The sequence below is a fragment of the Triticum aestivum genome, chromosome 5B, assembly GCF_018294505.1.
Source record: "Triticum aestivum cultivar Chinese Spring chromosome 5B, IWGSC CS RefSeq v2.1, whole genome shotgun sequence".
NCBI lineage: Eukaryota > Viridiplantae > Streptophyta > Magnoliopsida > Poales > Poaceae > Triticum > Triticum aestivum.
This window is the reverse complement of record NC_057807.1, coordinates 714620052-714637293: the sequence shown is the minus strand read 5'-3', so window position 1 is coordinate 714637293 and position 17242 is coordinate 714620052. Positions and strand designations below refer to the sequence as shown.

At 45.2% G+C, this 17242-nt stretch overlaps 1 protein-coding gene across 1 annotated transcript; it reads right to left on the bottom strand.

Moving 5' to 3' along the window:
* Positions 1-8814: 8814 nt before the first annotated feature.
* LOC123114528 (ABC transporter G family member 48) lies at positions 8815-16611 on the bottom strand. The gene is made up of 19 exons (XM_044536046.1): positions 15790-16611; positions 14883-14965; positions 14665-14749; positions 14213-14503; positions 14018-14108; positions 12931-13831; positions 12694-12854; positions 12483-12586; positions 12072-12237; positions 11910-11978; positions 11697-11809; positions 11232-11564; positions 10831-11121; positions 10619-10702; positions 10389-10522; positions 10048-10275; positions 9733-9904; positions 9390-9644; positions 8815-9297 (listed from the first exon to the last, which is right to left on the bottom strand). The coding sequence occupies exons 1-19, from the start codon at positions 16318-16320 to the stop codon at positions 9028-9030; spliced, it is 4362 nt and encodes a 1453-aa protein (XP_044391981.1). The 5' UTR covers positions 16321-16611; the 3' UTR covers positions 8815-9027.
* Positions 16612-17242: the final 631 nt, after the last annotated feature.

The window sequence follows — 17242 nt, the reverse complement described above, 5'->3', positions numbered from 1 at the left end:
TTTCCTTAGCAAATTCCACCTACCAAAGGCGCTTCACTCCCCGGCAATGGCGCTAGAAAAGAGTCTTGATGACCAACAAGTATAGGGGATCTATCGTATTCCTTTCGATAAGTAAGAGTGTCGAACCCAACGAGGAGCAGAAGGAAATGATAAGCGGTTTTCAGCAAGGTATTCTCTGCAAGTACTGAAATAAGTGGTAACAGATAGTTTTGTGATAGGATAAATTGTAACGAGCAACAAGTAACAAAAGTAAATGAAGTGCAGCAAGGTGGCCCAATCCTTTTTGTAACAAAGGACAAGCCTGGACAAACTCTTATAATAGGAAAAGCGCTCCCGAGGACACATGGGAATATCGTCAAGCTAGTTTGCATCACGCTCATATGATTCGCGTTCGGTACTTTGATAATTGGATATGTGGGTGGACCGGTGCTTGGGTACTGACCTTACTTGGACAAGCATCCCACTTATGATTAACCTCTATTGCAAGCATCCGCAACTACAACAAAAGTATTAAGGTAAACCTAACCATAGCATGAAACATATGGATCCAAATCAGCCCCTTACGAAGCAACGCATAAACTAGGGTTTAAGCTTCTGTCACTCTAGCAACCCATCATCTACTTATTACTTCCCAATGCCTTCCTCTAGGACCAAATAATGGTGAAGTGTTATGTAGTTGACGTTCACATAACACCACTAGAGGTTAGACAACATACATCTTATCAAAATATCGAACGAATACCAAATTCACATGACTACTAATAGCAAGACTTCTCCCTTGTCCTCAGGAACAAACGTAACTACTCACAAAGCATATTCATGTTCATAATCAGAGGGGTAATATTGTGCATAGAGGATCTGAACATATGATCTTCCACCAAATAAACCAACTAGCATCAACTACAAGGAGTAATCAACACTACTAGCAACCTACTAGCACCAATCCCGGACTTGGAGACAAGAACTGGATACAAGAGATGAACTAGGGTTTGGAGATGAGATGGTGCTGGTGAAGATGTTGATGGAGATTGCCCTCTCCCGATGAGAGGAGCGTTGGTGATGACGATGATGATGATTTCCCCCTCCCGGAGGGAAGTGTCCCCGGCAGAACAGCTCTGCCAGAGCCCTAGATTGGTTCTGCCTCGTGGCGGCGGAGTCTCGTCCCGAAAGGTTCTCTCGTATTTTTTTCTCATCGAAAGACTTCATATGGGAGAAGATGGACGTCGGAGAGCCACCAGGGGGCCCACGAGGTAGGGGGGCGCGCCCGGGGGGCGCCCCCACCCTCGTGAGCAGGGTGTGGGCCCCCTGGCCTTCATCTTTGGCGATGATTTTTCTTTATTTATTCTAAGGTATTCCGTGGAGTTTCAGGACTTTTCGGGTTGCGCAGAATAGTCCTTCAATATTTGCTCCTTTTCCAGCCCAGAATTCCAGCTGCCGGCATTCTCCCTCTTCAAGTAAACCTTGTAAAATAAGAGAGAATATCCATAAGTATTGTGACATAACGTGAAATAACAGCCCATAATGCAATAAATATTGACATAAAAGCATGATGCAAAATGAACGTATCAACTCCCCCAAGCTTAGACCTCGCTGTCCTCAAGCGAAAAGATGATAACAATAAATATGTCCTCATGTTTAGAGGTAGAGGCATCGATAAAAATAAAATACGGACATGAAGGCATCATGATTACTTCATAACAACAACATATATAAATTTTGTCATATGATTACTTATGTTCTAGTGATGATCTTTTTACAAAGCAAAAATATGAATCAGAAACTTTATTGGGCACCAACAATTATAATCTCAGTCATTGAAGCAATTGCAATTTATCATAACATCGGAAAGAGTCTATGTCAGAGCTTAAAAGCAAGTCCACATACTCAACTATCACTTAGTCCTTCATAACTGCTAACACTCACGCGATACTTGTGGTTACAGAGTTTTAATCGGACACAGAGAAAGATAGGGGCTTATAATTTTTTGCCCCGCAACCTTTTACCTCAAGGGTAATGTCAACAATAATAATTCATGCTCCCCCACATCCAATTAGATATATATATATATCATGTTCTTTCCAACATGCTGAGCTTGCCAAAGGATAAAATGAAAAAGGAAGGGTGAAGATCACCGTGACTCTTGCATAAGGTAGAGGATAATAATAAAAAATAGGCCCTTCGCAGAGGGAAGCAGAGGTTGTCATGCGCGTTTAGGTTTGATGCACAAAATCTTAATGCAAAAGAACATCACTTTATATTGCCCCTTGCATGTGAACCTTTATTATGCAGTCCGTCGCTTTTATTGCGAACACAACAAGTTCGTACAAAGTTTATTTCTCTGCACTAATAAGTCATGCATATTTAGAGAGCAATTTTTATTGCTTGCACCAATGACAACTTACTTGAAGGATCTTACTCAATCCATAGGTAGATATAGGTAGATACTTGAAGGTATTCTGTGGAGTTTCAGGACTTTTGGAGTTGCGCAGAATAATCCTTCAATATTTGCTCCTTTTCCAGCCCAGAATTCCAGCTGCCGGCATTCTCCCGCTTCATGTAAACCTTGTAAAATAAGAGAGAATAGTCGTAAGTATTGTGACATAACGTGAAATAACAGCCCATAATGCAATAAATATTGACATAAAAGCATGATGCGAAATGGACGTATCAACAGTCAGGGGGGCAAATCATTTTTTTTGGATGCACTTCCTTGCGTGCGAAGATGTAGCTAGTGGGTCCCAGCAGTCAGGGGAAAATGTTTTTTTTCGCAAAATACGGTGGCCCATCCGGCGGGTCCCTGCTGTCAGGTGGAGGAATAATTATTTTGTGCGTAATAAGGAGGCACTTCCTTGCGGCCGCCATGGACCCAGCTGTCAGCCTCTCCACGTACAGTACTCTTCCGATGGAAGTCGTTCCTTGACCACGTTGACGACACCGCGCCGAGAGCACCAGGGCGGTGGACGACGACGAGACCTAGGAAGGGGACGACGCGGAGCCAGGAAAGACGCGGCAGCGGAAGCCCGCGCGGAGAGGAGTATGAGGGTTCACTGGTTCGGCTACGGTGTGAGGCTGCCATCGCTGCAGGGCCTGGCCAGCGGTGGGAATAGTAGGGGCGGTGAGGCCTCCGCGGCAGCACAGCCGGCCACGGGAGGCAGGAGCATGCGGCACGATCGGCGCTGCTTTCGGCGGCTGGAGCAAGAAGACCAGAGGTTGAAGAAGCACTACCGCCGTTGGATGGACATCGTACGGTCACTGGAGCTAGAATCGTTCATATTGACTAAGTTGAAAAAGCCCTCCGTCCCCGTCAACTTAGTAGGCCCACAAGTCAGCCTCCCACCAAGGTGGGTCCCAGCTAGGAGGGGAGTATTCATTTTTTTGTGCGTAATAAGGAGGCACTTCCGGTGGGTCCGAGCTGACAGCGGGGGATCGTTTTTTTCGCGAAATATGTGGCCTGTCCGGTGGGTCCCAGCAGTCAGGGGGAAATGTTTTTTTCACGAAATACAGTGGCCCGTCCGGTGGGTCCCTGCTGTTAGGTGGAGGAATAATTATTTTCCGCGTAATAAGGAGGCACTTCCTTGCGACTGTCGTGGACCCAGCTGTCAGCCTCTCCACGTAGAGTACTCTTCCGATGGAAGTCGGCCGTTGACCATATTGACCATGCCGCGCCGAGAGCACCATGGTAGTGGATGACGGCGAGGCCTAGGAAGGGGACGACGCGGAGATGGGGAAGACGCGGCAGTGGATGCCCACGCGGAGAGGAGTACGAGGGTTCACTGGTTCGGTTGGGGTGTGAGGCTGCCATTGCCACAGAATAACAGGGGGTGTGGGTGAGTGGAGGGATGGTCTGGCCAGCGGTGGGAGTAGTATGGGGGCGGTGAGGCCTCTGCGGCAGCACAGCCGGCCATGGGAGGCAGGAGCAGGCGGCACGACCGGCTGCTTTGGGCGGCTGGAGCAAGAAGACCAGAGGTTGAAGAAGCACTATGGCCGTTGGATGGACATCGTACGGTCACTGGAGTATTGACTAAGTTGACAAAGCCCTCCGTCCCCGTCAACTTAGTAGTCCCACAAGTCAGCCAGCCACTATGGTGGGTCCCAGCTAGCAGGGGGTATTCATTTTTTTGTGCATAATAAGGAGGCACTTCCTTGCGTGCGAAGATATAATTGGTGGGTCCGACTGTCAGCGGGGGGAATGTTTTTTTCACGAAATACAGAGGCCCTTCCCGTGGTTCCTAGCTGTCAGGTGGAGGAATCATTATTTTGCGTGTAATAAGGAGGCATTTCCTTGCGTGCGGTCGTGGACCCAGCTGTCAGCCTCTCCACGTATAGTCCACTTCCGATGGATGTCGTTCATTGACCATGTTGACCAGGTCGCGCCGAGAGCACCAGGGCGGTGGACGATGGCGAGGCCTAGGAAGGGAACGACACGGAGCTAGGGAAGACTCGACAGTTGTTTCCCACACGGAGGAGTACGAGGGTTTACTGGTTCGTCTGCCGTCCCCGGAAAATAATAGCATGTGTGGGTGAGTAGAGGGATGGCTAGGCCAGCGATGGGAGTATGGTGGGGTGGTGAGGCCTGCGGGGAAGCATAGCCGGCCACGGAAGGAGGGAGCAGGCAGTCCCGCCGATGCTTGTTTGAGCGGCTGGAGCAGGAAGAGCAGTGATTGAAGAAGCACGACAGCCGTTGGATGGACATCCAACAGTCACTGCTCTTGTGTGTTGACTAAGTTGATAGGGCGTTGCGTGTGCGTCAACCTTTTTTTTAGGAAAGCATACGCGTCAACCTATAGTAGGCGCACAAGTCAGCCTCAAATCTATGGAAAACAGCATACAACCCATATATATAGGAGGCAGAACTAGGTCAGGGGGGTCATGAGGGGCCCACGTGGTAGGGGGCGCGCACTCCACCCTTGGCGCCGCCTCGCGGCTCTTCTGACTTGAACTCCAAGTCTCCTGGGTGTCTTCTGGTCCAAGAAAAATCATCATGAAGTTTTATTCTGTTTGGACTCCGTTTGGTATTCCTTTTCTGTGAAGCTCAAAAGCAAGGAAAAAACAAAAACTGCCACTCGGCTCTAGGTTAATAGGTTAGTCCCAGAAATAATATAAAATAGCATATTAATGCATATAAAACATCCAAAACAGATAATATAATAGCATGGAACAATAAAAAATTATAGATACGTTGGAGACGTATAAATGTGTTTGCAACCAATTGCCCAAAGTCCCGATGTGTTCACATGTAATCCAGTCATCAATATGCTCCGGTTGTTTGGAGCATAGAATACTCTTGTGTTCATTGACACACGGGGTCACCAAGGTAGAATTCTGTAGAACTGTGTAGTGTCCTTGAGCCCAAGAATGCCCGTCCCTACATATTATTGAATCCGCTCCTAGTGTGCCTTTTCCACTCAGTCTCCCCTCATACCACGATTGAGGGACACCAATGGGTTTAAGGTCAGGAATAAAGTCAACACAAAACCCAATGACCTCCTCTGTTTGATGGCCCATGGAGATGCTTCCTTCAGGCCTAGCACGGTTTCGAACATATTTCTTTAAGACTCTCATGAAACTCTCGAAGGGGAACATATTGTGTAGAAATACACGACCCATAATGGCAATCTCATCGACTAGATGAACTAGGACATGCGTCATGATATTGAAGAAGGATGGTGGGAACACCAACTCAAAACTGACAAAACATTGCACCAATCATTCCGTAACCGTGGTAGGATTTCTAGATCGATTACCTTCTGAGAGATTGCATTGAGGAAGGCACATAGCTTCACAATGGCTAATCAAATGTTTTCTGGTATAAGCCCCCTCAATGCAACCGGAAGCAATTGCGTCATAATCACGTGGCAGTCATGAGACTTCAGGTTCTGAAACTTTTTCTCTGGGATATTTATTGTTCCCTTTATATTGGACGAGAATCTAGACGGGACCTTCATACTGAGAAGGCATTTAAAGAAGATTTCCTTCTCTTCTTTGGTAAGAGCGTAGCTGGCAGGACCTTGATACTTCTTTGTATGCATGTCGTCTTTTTCGTGCACATGTTGCTGGTCCTCCCATGCCTCCAGTGTATCTTTTGTCTTTCCATACACGCCCAAGAAGCCTAGCAGTTTCACACAAAGATTCTTCGTCATGTGCATCATGTCGATTGCAGAGCGGACCTCTAGGTCATTCCAATATAGTATGTCCCAAAATATAGATTTCTTCTTCCACGTGGGAGCACGTCCCTCAGTGTCATTCGGAATAGATTGTCCGCCGGGATCCTTTCCAAAGGTTACTTGTAAATCCTTGACCATATCAAGTATGTCATCACCAATACGGAGGACGTACTTCTTCCGGTGATCTGCCTCACCTTTGAAATGCTTGCTTTTCTTTCTAAAGAGATGCTTGGTCGGAAGAAATCGACCATGTCCCAGGTACACATTGTTCTTGCATTTGTCCAAATATATACTTTGGTATCATCTAAACAGTGCGTGCATGCGTGGTATCCCTTGTTTGTCTGTCCTGAAAGGTTACTAAGAGTAGGCCAATCATTGATGATTACAAACAGCAATGCATGTCGGTCAAATTCCTGTTGTTTGTGCTCATCCCACACATGTACACCTTTCCATTCCACAGCTGTAAAACTTCTTCAACTAATGGCCTTAGGTACACATCAATGTCGTTGCAGGGTTGCTTAGGGCCTTGGATGAGCACTGGATGAGCACTGGCATCATAATGAACTTCCGTTTCATGCACAACCAAGGCGTAAGGTTATAGATACATAGAGTCACGGGCCAGGTGCTATGATTGCTGCTCTGCTCCTCAAAAGGATTAATGTCATCTGCACATAAACCAAACCATACATTCCTTGCATCACCTGCAAAGTCCCCCAACTTTCTCTCGATTTTTCTCCACTGCGACCCATCAGTGGGTGCTCTCAACTTCCCATCTTTCCTACGGTCTTCCTTGTGCCATTGCATCAACTTGGCATGCTTTTTGTTTTTGAACAAACGTTTCAACTGTGGTATTGTCGGAGCATACCACATCAACTTGGCAGGAACCCTCTTCCTGGGGCGCTCGACCTCAACATCACCAGGGTCATCTCGTCTGATCTTATACCGCAATGCACCGCATACCGGGCATGCGTTCAAATTCTTGTACTCACTGTGGTAGATGATGCAGTCATTAGGGCATGCATGTATCTTCTGCACCTCCAATCCTAGAGGGCATAGAACCTTCTTTGCTTCGTAAGTAATGTCTCGCAATATATTCGTTATCCTTTGGAAGATTCTTTTTCATTATTTTTAGTAGCTTCTGAAATCCCTTGTCAGCTACACCATTGTCTGTCTTCCATTGCAGCAATTCTAGTGTGAGCTTTGTGTTGTCATCTTCGCAATTTGGGTACACCCCTTTTTTGTGATCCTCTAACGTGCAAACGAACTTCAACTTCTCGATTTCATTTTCGCGTTCTCTCTGTGCATCAACAATGACCCGGCAAAGATCATCATCGGGCACATCGTCTGGTGCCTCTTGATCAAGGTTTTGGATCCCAAATAGGCAAATTTTCTCGTGGGTGGGCGATATTCCCGGTAACCACGGTTACCGAGAAATACCGAAAAAAAATTGGACGAAATTTACAATTGAATTTTGAATTCAAACAATTTTTACTTAGATATAATAATGCCTTGAACTGATGTAAGTCAGAAAAGAGGTACTAGCTCAGTGTTACCTGAACTACGCGCGCCGTTAGCTGTGTTGACGTCGAGAGTTCGAATCTCTGGACTGTCATTTTTTTTACTGCCTATTCTGAAAAATAACAAAAAGAACAGAAAAAAGTCCGAGAGGAGAACTCGAACCAGTTACCTCTAGAGGCGCATAACAGATGGCTACCACTACGCCAGAGTAAAAGCGTTGCCTCAAATGAGAGCCAAAGCTTATTTGTTAGACCTGTAGCGTTCAAATTCAAATTATTCAAAAAATTCGGTATTTTTTGCTCGGGATAGGTATTTCTCGTGGGGCGGCGAGAAACGCGGTAACCGCCCGGTATCCGTTTTTCTCGGGTGGTACCCAAAACCATGCTCTTGATCTTCAGCTTCCCGTGTTGCAGTATCACAGTATTCAGGGAACATAGGATGGTTGCCATCATCCTCTTTTTCTTCATTGTCTTCCATCATAAGCCCTCTTTCTCCGTGCTTTGTCTAAAAATTATAGTGTGGCATGAAACCCTTCTCAATCATGTGGACATGAAGGGTTTTCGAGTCAGAGTGATCCTTCGTATTCCCACAGACAGTACATGGACAATACATAAAACCATTCTGCTTGTTTGCCTCAGCCACTTCGAAAAAATTATGCAGGCCCTCAATATAGATGTTCGGTCACCGTGCATCCGTTGCCGGTTCATCTGCATGCATTATATACTTAAGTATATCAAAAACCATTACAGAACATCCCCCATTCTATTCTCCGGCTTTTCGAATAGAGGCGATGCCAACCCTGCAAAAAAGAAAAAAAAAGAATAGAGGCGATGCCAAAAAAGAGAATAGAAGCAGAGGAAAGCAGAAAAAAGAATAGTGTCGAATCCGCTGCGGACCACGCCATGTTGACTTGCTGGATCTGTTTTCTCGTTGCCGGCAAAAATTTGATATGCCACCAATTCAAATCAAATCAATTCAAAGCACTAATCCCATGCATGCATGCATGATACCTACTGTAGAATATCAGAGGAGGGAGGGAGGGAGGGAGGGAGAGGCGAGTCGAGTGATAAATACTTCCAACTAGTACGTGCGTAGTAGAGATAGAATTGAGGACCAAACTGCTTTAGACTAGTTTCACACCAAAAATGAACTTTTCCGTATTTAATATCAATGGTGAAACAGAACCGAAAGAAGAAAAAAAATAGGTCTCATTCCTCTAATTTATACCACCAGGTCTGGCCTATCTATGCAACAATTTCCCTTGTCAACTCTACTCTTTCTACTATACATTACTCCATTCATATACACACAAACAAACGCTATGATAAATAAAATAAACATTGCCCTAACGTTTCTGGAAGTTCAACACCTTGATGGAGTAGCCAAACACAAAGAAGAAGGCGATGATGAAGGCAAAGTGCGCCAGCACCACATACCCAAGGAAATCGTGCTTGATGCCCAGATTGTCCTCCAAGAACTGCTTCACAAACGTGTCGCTCCCGCCGGGGACCTTCAGAGGACTCTTGTTGTCGCCAAACTGCGACGCCACCACGCCGTAGATGGTCCATGACACAGGGTTGGCCCAGTAGTACCACCTCCACCAGATCGGTATCAACTGCAACAATAGCACCAACCAACCAATCATCAGTCTTGACCCAACCAACGAATCTGGCTAATGCATGCGTTGCTTAATTTTTCTTTGCTTACCGGTCTGACGACGAGGAACCCAGCAAACAGGTTCCAAAGAGGGAGTACAAACGATATCAGTATGTTTGCGAGCATGGAAGACGGGGTCAATGATACCAGCATCATGCCAAACAATGTGAAGTAGTTGAAGCTTGAAACTATGAAGAAGAGGAAATAAAAGAACTTTGCCGCTTTCCACTCATATCCAATCATCGCATAGATGATCACCGTGTATTCAATCCCCTGCGCGATGTTGTAGATCACCTCCACGCATGTCTGCACCAATGCACAATCCTCAGACTTTGCTCCTTATATTATGAATGAATGAATGAATTCTCAATCAAACTAAACAACAAAATATTACCTGAGCGAATGCATAGGATAACGGAGAGTACATCCCTGCCGCCTTTTCACGGTAGAAAACCGTTCGCTCGATTGACACAACAGGCTGAACAGTGATGCAGTTGGCAGCCCCAAGGAAGAAGACAGCAGCATATGTGGCTCCGAGTAGATTGAACAGATCTTGTTGCGAGCCTCTGCACAAAAATCAAACATAAGAAGAAGAAGAAGAAGAAGAAGAAGAAGAAGAAGAAGAAAAAGGCATTAGCAACTCCATAGAAGCTACGTACTCCTATATAATCATTCAAAACTAGCAAACAATAGCAAAACAGGATCATACATTTTTGTCCCTTTCTGCCAAAACACCGTGCCAAATACAAGGCCATTGATCATCGTCATGAGAAAGCGCATGGCGTTGTGGGGCGGATTCTTCCAATATGATTTGTATTGCTTCCAGAAGTTTGCAATGCATTGGTTGTAGAAATTCTGAGAATACTTGGTAGGAAATGAGAGATCCTCGTAGCCTGGCGGGGGAATGCTTAATTCCTTAATAAGTTCTTGGTTTTTCCTGCACACATTTAAGAAATAGGAACTCAGTGTGCATATATAGAAAACAATTGCAACTTTGGCACTCTGTTTCAACAACCATCGCATAAGAATAGTGAAAGGTTGGCTACTTACCTATACAGATCAGAATTAGCATAAATTTCAGCAAAATTTACGTTCAGGCGAGCCTCGGCTAAGGGGGAGCTAACTTCCAGCATCCATGTTGCGGGATTATATCCTTCTGTGATCTTTTCAACACCTGGAATTGCCTGCAATGCAATAACAACATCATGGGTTTTAATTCAATTACAAATTAGTAAAAAAAATTGCTGCCCAATCGAAACATGTAAGCTAAGGGAACTAACCTCAAAATATTCAACAAGTTTATAAGAGTGGCGACCAAGTTCACCAGCATAAATAACCTGTCCTCCTCTTTTCATAAGCAGAAGCTACAAAAGGAACCAATCGTGAGTTAGTTGCATTTCTAAAAGTTGTAACAGAATATAATATATATATATATATATATATATATATATATATATATAGAGAGAGAGAGAGAGAGAGAGAGAGAGAGTACCTCATCAAAAGACTCGAATATATCGATGCTGGGTTGATGGATTGTGCAAACCACAGTTCGCCCAGTGTTGACTGTATTTCTCACCGCGCGCATTACAATGGCCGCGGCTCTAGCATCAAGACCAGAAGTTGGCTCATCCATGAATATGATTGAAGGATTTGCTACCAGCTCGACGGCAATTGTCAGTCTCTTTCTTTGTTCAGTGGATAACCCGTCCACTCCAGGGAGACCAACCATAGCATTACGCAAGACATCAAGCTCTACAAGAGTCATGACTTCCTCCACAAACATCTGCGAGCGAGGGTGAAGATTAATTTCTTTAGATGGAAACAACTAGCTAGAGTTAAAGTTTCAAACACCGCATCTTTAATTACTTGAGTCTCTCTCAACGTATATGGTACCTTTCTTGTTTTTTCGTCAACATCCGAGGAAAGACGCAACCAGGCAGAGTAGAGAATGGATTCATAGACAGTAACATTTGGTGAATGGATATCAGTCTGTTCACAATAGCCACTGATGCGGGCAAAAGTTTCTTGTTTTTTAGGGTAACCAGAGAGGGTGATGCTTCCCTCAATAGATCCACTAGTTTTCCTTCCTGCCAAGACATCCATTAGAGTGGTTTTCCCAGCTCCACTCACACCAACTAATGCTGTCAGAACACCTGGCCTAAAAGCACCACTGATATCAGAGAGCAACTGGAGACGACTTTCGGCGAATCCTTGCTCCCTCATTTCCTGAAACACAAGTTGGGAAATTTTTATGTTAGACGGACCTAAAGTATTTTCTGTCCACATCGGCAGATAATGTTATCATATCTATGTCCTAACACCGATATCTGTGAGTAGAAGAAAGATAGGTAGGCTTACTGCAGGCATGTCCACGTAATAGTTTACATGGTTGAAAGATAGTGCAAGAGGCTGGAAAGGCAAGGTGATTTGAGTCTGAGTTGGTCGGTTTGTGGCTTCATTAATATTGGTACCTAGAGATATTGCAAGTGAAGATATAGTGACAAATTAGCATTATATATGTATATATTGTTAGCGGCTGCAATAGTGTAATATGGATACGTGAGAACTCACCCATCGGTGTTGAAGTGTTTGTCACATTCTCATTCTCCTTGTCTGAAACTGTGTTTGAGCCGCTGGGAGCTGGAAAAGAACTACTCTAAGTACCTTGCTAATTAAGGCGTCAAACAATAATCTAAGCCAGAAGAAGAAGAAGAAGAAGAAAATGGTACTCACGGCTCAAGTACGTAAGTGCCAGAATGTACAATATGTTGAACAAAATAGTGAACCCTAGGATGGCTCCCATGGAAATCCAAAATCCCCAATCTCCAGTAAACAAGCCTTTGGATTTAAGAATAGCCTCGCCTACTGTGGATGCTTTGATAGATGCTTCAGTGTTTGTCTGTAGTAAAAATGAAAAGGTGCTTCAGTATTAGTCGAGATGTTGTCACCTTTACAGTAACAGCACTAGCTAGGATACAAAAGTGATCCCTTCAGTACTGTCCGACTTAGAAGAAACCAAAAGTAAAAGTATATATATATATATATATATATATATATATATATATATATATATATATATATATATATATATATATATATATATATATATATATACACACAAGGTTCTAATTAAGAAGAACTTACGTTGGCCCACCTACTAGAAAGGAATTCATTGACTGATATTGCATTTTGACTGTACATCATAGGAGATGACCAGTAAGCCCAGATCCACCATGGTCGGATGTCACCTGTTCCCATTAAAAATCAGGACAGAGACAGAAAAGGTTTACTTTCACTTTCATCGATGCAAATAGCTTATATATATATATATATGACTGGGTGCTTATATATATACCTCTAGGTATGATAAATCCTCCAAATATGAAAATAAGAAGCATCACAAACATCCCAAAGGTGTTGGCCACAACCATTGATTTCAAAACAGCACCAAGAAATCGGAACAAACCCATTGCCATTTGGTGAGTACCAAAGAAAGCTAAAAGCTGACGAAAGAACCTGAAATGAGCAAATAGATGAAGTTACCAATTCAAAACTTAAATGAAAGAATTGCATTATATATATATATATATACCTTCCTGGAGCAGGTGCGAAGCCCATGACATAGTAGGTGAGGACGACCCATACCGCGGACTCCATAAGCGAAACAGGAATTCTTAAGATGATTGTTACCAGCGCAAAGGTCCACGGGGGGAAGAAGAGGAAATCCCTTTGTTTGTAGAAGGTAGGAAGCATTTTAATTGTCAGTTGTAGCTCAGCAAACCCATTGAACAAGACGGTGATTAAACTGAAAGTCAGAGCACCAAAGAATTTGCCGCCGTCGGAGATGTGGCCATATGGCATCTTTGTTCTGAGGAACACAGTCATGGCCATGAGCCCAAGGATGATCAACTGGGTAACCTTGAAGATGTAGATGAAGGAGTTGCGCTTCATCAGTAGCTGCTCTCTCGACAGCACTGTCTTGATTGACTCCCAGCTGGACTGCCCATACTTGTTGGTGGTCAAGGCAGCAGGATGAGTTTTGGACTTGTCAAAAGGGATTTGCAGCTCCTTGAGCATCTGCTGCCCTACATGGAATGACTTGAAACGTTGGGCAAACTCTGGGACAGACACGTGACGATACTGCTGCTGGTCAAGGTACCAGTACTGCTGCTGGTCTTTCTTGGAAGTGACCTCTTGAAGAAAGTCAGCAACTCCTTTCCTTTCAGGGCACCGGAAACCGGCAGCTTCAAAGAAGTCCAAGATGTTGTCGCGTGGCCCATGATACACTATGTACCCTTCTGATAGCAGAATAATGTCATCAAAGAGGTTGTAGGTCTCTGGCGGTGGTTGTAGGAGGGAGATCATCACGGTCTCATTCATCACATGGACCAGCTGCCTTATGTATTTCACAATCTCAAATGTGCTAGAGCTGTCCAAACCAGTGGAAATCTCATCCATGAACAAAGCCCTTGCAGGTCCCGTTAACATCTCCCCTGCCATCGAATCGACGACGACGACACAACATTAATTAAGTAAGAAGTTGGTTTCTACTCCCTCCGTTCCAAAATAGATGACTCAACTTTGTACTAACTAACTTTAGTACAAAGTTGAGTCATCTATTTTGAAACAGAGGGAGTAAGTGGTTGAGCTTATTTTATTTTATTGATGTGCATGCGTACCGGTTGTTACACGCTTCTTTTGCCCGCCAGAAATTCCTCTGATCATCTCGTCACCAATGGGCATATCGGCACAAATGTCAAGCCCAAGCACCTGAGATGTTAGATGAGAAGAGTGAGGTTTTTCTTCTTGTTAAAAAGAGTCAAATAATGTGCCTAGAGAGAGAGAGAAATTAAATTAGATGCATGCATGTTGACCTTGAGAGTAAGATCGGTAACAATGTTAGTCTGCTGTCCTTGCACGGCAGTAGCTTTCATATAAGCATCGATCTCAGGGTCTGGCTTTATGCCTGCTTCACGCTCCCTGGCGGCAAGCTCAGCGAGCATGTCATATCTGGCACCCACACCTAAGCAGCGCCTGGAGAAATCGAGCGTCTCCCTTACAGTCATCTCTGCGTTGTGTAGATCGTACTGGCTAACGTACGCGCTGGTCCTCTCCGGGTAGAACTCCTCAAACGTATGACCACAGTAGGTGATGCTGCCAGATACCTGCCATATATACTCATATTTATCTTTCTTATTTGTATGTATATGCCCGCGCGCGGTCGTTCAAACTCATAATGCATAAGCAAAATAAATAATAATCAAGTGCTGCTGACAGAAAGAAAGAAAGAAAGAAAGAAAGAAAGAAAGAAAGAAAGAAAGCAGACCTTGAGGGTTTTGTCTAGCTTGCCAGTGAGGGCTCGCATGAGTGTGCTCTTTCCTGAAGATGGAGGTCCAAGCAGAAGGGTCATCCTGATATATATGTACATACATACATGTTGAAACAATTAGTTACTACTAGTAGTAGTAGGCTTGTGTGGTAAAGAAAAAGAAAAAAGAAAAAAGAAAAAGGAAAAAGAAAAAGAAAAGGAAAGGAAGAAGAAACCTGGATGGTTTGAGGATGCCGTCGACGTTTCGGAGTATGTTGATGGTCTTCTTGTTGGAGGAAGCGAGGCGTCCGACAAGACTCTGCATGCATGCAGTGGGCATTTCATTTCATGGATGGATCATGTATGTAAGCAAATTAATCATGTTCCTATGATGCATATGATGCATGCGCTGCGTACACAGACAGACAGACAGACAGACAGAGAGTCATAAAGAAGCAGTGGGCACAGTACATACTACTAGTACATAGAGGATGTGGAAATTTGATTGATACAGCAAGGCAATGGTAACTCAATTAAGGATAGGATAGGATAGGATACGATAGGAAGTGGTCTCTGGTCTGGTGTGGTGTGGTTGAGCCGCGAGCGTAGCGGACGGGTTGGGGTGTTAGAGACAGACATTTGGTCCAACACCTGAGCTGCATCTTCCCCCCCTCTCTCTCTCTTTCTCTCTGGACCTGGTGGTCGTCGTCGTCGTTGCTGCATGAACTGACCCCATTCAGTCACAACCTTTCCTTTCCTTTGGCCGCCGCCGCGGAGGAGGGCTTGGGCTTGGGTGGAGTGGGAGGGGAGGGGAGGATGGAGAGGAAGAGCAAGTGAAGAAAGTAAATCTGGGTGACGTGGCCCACCAGGTGTGTAAAAACAAATATCCCTTCTCTTTTATCCATTTTAATGACAAGTGTTTTTGGACGGACAGAGTATCTATCTATCTATCTATCTATCTATCTCTATCTATCTATCTATCTTAGTGTCTTGTTTTGACTTAATTGATGAAAATCTATCTATCTATGAGAGACGTACGATTGAGCGCGCGGGAAAAGGATCGGAATGAAAAGACCAAGCAGCAGACTGATTTATGAAGGAAAGAAGAGAAAAATAGTAGAGGAGAGCAGGATGGAATGGAACCTGTAGGAAGTTAGTTGCCGAGTTCCAGAGCGTGGGCAAGGCGCTGGTGCCGACGAAGGCGTCCACCTCCACCGACAAGCCCTGGTACCTCACCTCGATCGCCGGCAGGTCAATGCCCACCCGGTCCACACGGTCCCTCAATCTTGTCAGAAACCGCTCGCTGTCGTCCTGGAACACCCTCTCCAGCAGGGCCCGGCCGGCCTCGCCGCTGGCCAGCTGCTCGATGTCCACCAAGCCCTGGAGCTCATCACCGTCGGCGCCACCAGCGTGACTTAGGAGGACGGCCCGGCGCATGCGGTCGTAGGTGGGCAGCTTCTCCAGGGCCGCCCATCGGAGGTTCTCCTCGTCGTCGTCGTGGCCCTGCTGCGATGCGGCGCGGCCGAAGGGGTCGTCGGCGCCGGCGGGCTGGCGGAAGGAGTGGGAGATGGAGCCACCTCCACCTCCGGAGCGGCGCGAGCCGTAGGAGGAGCCCATGCTGCGGCGGCTGCCGGAGAGCGTGCCCAGCTGTATCCCCGGGCCAGGAGGATCCATGGCCAAGCCAAGCCAAGCTCGATCGATGGGTAGTGGTGGTCTCTGTCTTTGTCTCTGGAGAAGTGGAGAGAGTGGTGGAGGAAAGGAAAGGAAGGAAGGTGTTGGTCTCCTCCGTTGATGAGTGGCGTTGGGAATGGGAATGGGAATGGGCGATCTTCACTCCATGTGCACGCCCGATTTTGTTCCTTGCCTTGATTTGGCTTGTGGCAGCGTAGGTAGCAGATGAGATGCAAATATCATACTCCTACATACATATATAGAGGAGAGAGATACAATCATACAAGCCAAGCGGCAAGGCAGGGAAGGGAAGGGAAGGGAAGGGAACGATAAGAAGAAGGCCGGTGCATATGCATAGGCATGTGGGAAACGATTCCATTCATGCTCAGCAGCCTGCCTCATTACATTATTAATATTATTGTTTCTAGTCTAGCACTAGCATAACGAAGCAAGGAAGGAACCAAGGGTAAGTTGGCGGGTTTGTCAAGTCAAAGTTTGTTTGCTAAGGATTTTTTAGCATTGCATTCCATGCAAGCAGAGCAGAGAGGTAGCTTGGCGCCCGCTGCAAGTAACGCAGCATGCTGTTGCTGACCACATTTTACAATTTATTATTATTATTATTAACTACTAATAGTACTAGTCCTAGTACTAGTAATCACACGCACGCACGGATGGAGATGGAGATGAAAATGGAGATGGAGATGGAGATGAAGATGAAGATGGTGCACAATTAATAATACATTCCGGCTCCGGCTCCTTTAGAGGAAGAAGAAGAGGAAGAGACAAAAGCTGGTCTAACTTGCGGAAACCAGAGCATATGCTACGGCTTCCAACTCATCTACATTTCATTTCATTTCAGAGACGTCACTCACTCGCATATCCATCGTTAATTAACAACCCAACCCAATCCTGTCTCTTTGTGTCT

Coding starts and splice junctions, on each gene's coding strand:
- LOC123114528 (XM_044536046.1), bottom strand. CDS start 16,320: ATGGATCCTCCTGGCCCGGGGATACAGCTGGGCACGCTCTCCGGCAGC. Junction 12,587..12,693: donor AGGATTTATCATACCTAGAG/GTATATATATAA, acceptor TAATGGGAACAG/GTGACATCCGACCATGGTGG. Junction 12,238..12,482: donor TTTCTAGTAGGTGGGCCAAC/GTAAGTTCTTCT, acceptor TTTTTACTACAG/ACAAACACTGAAGCATCTAT.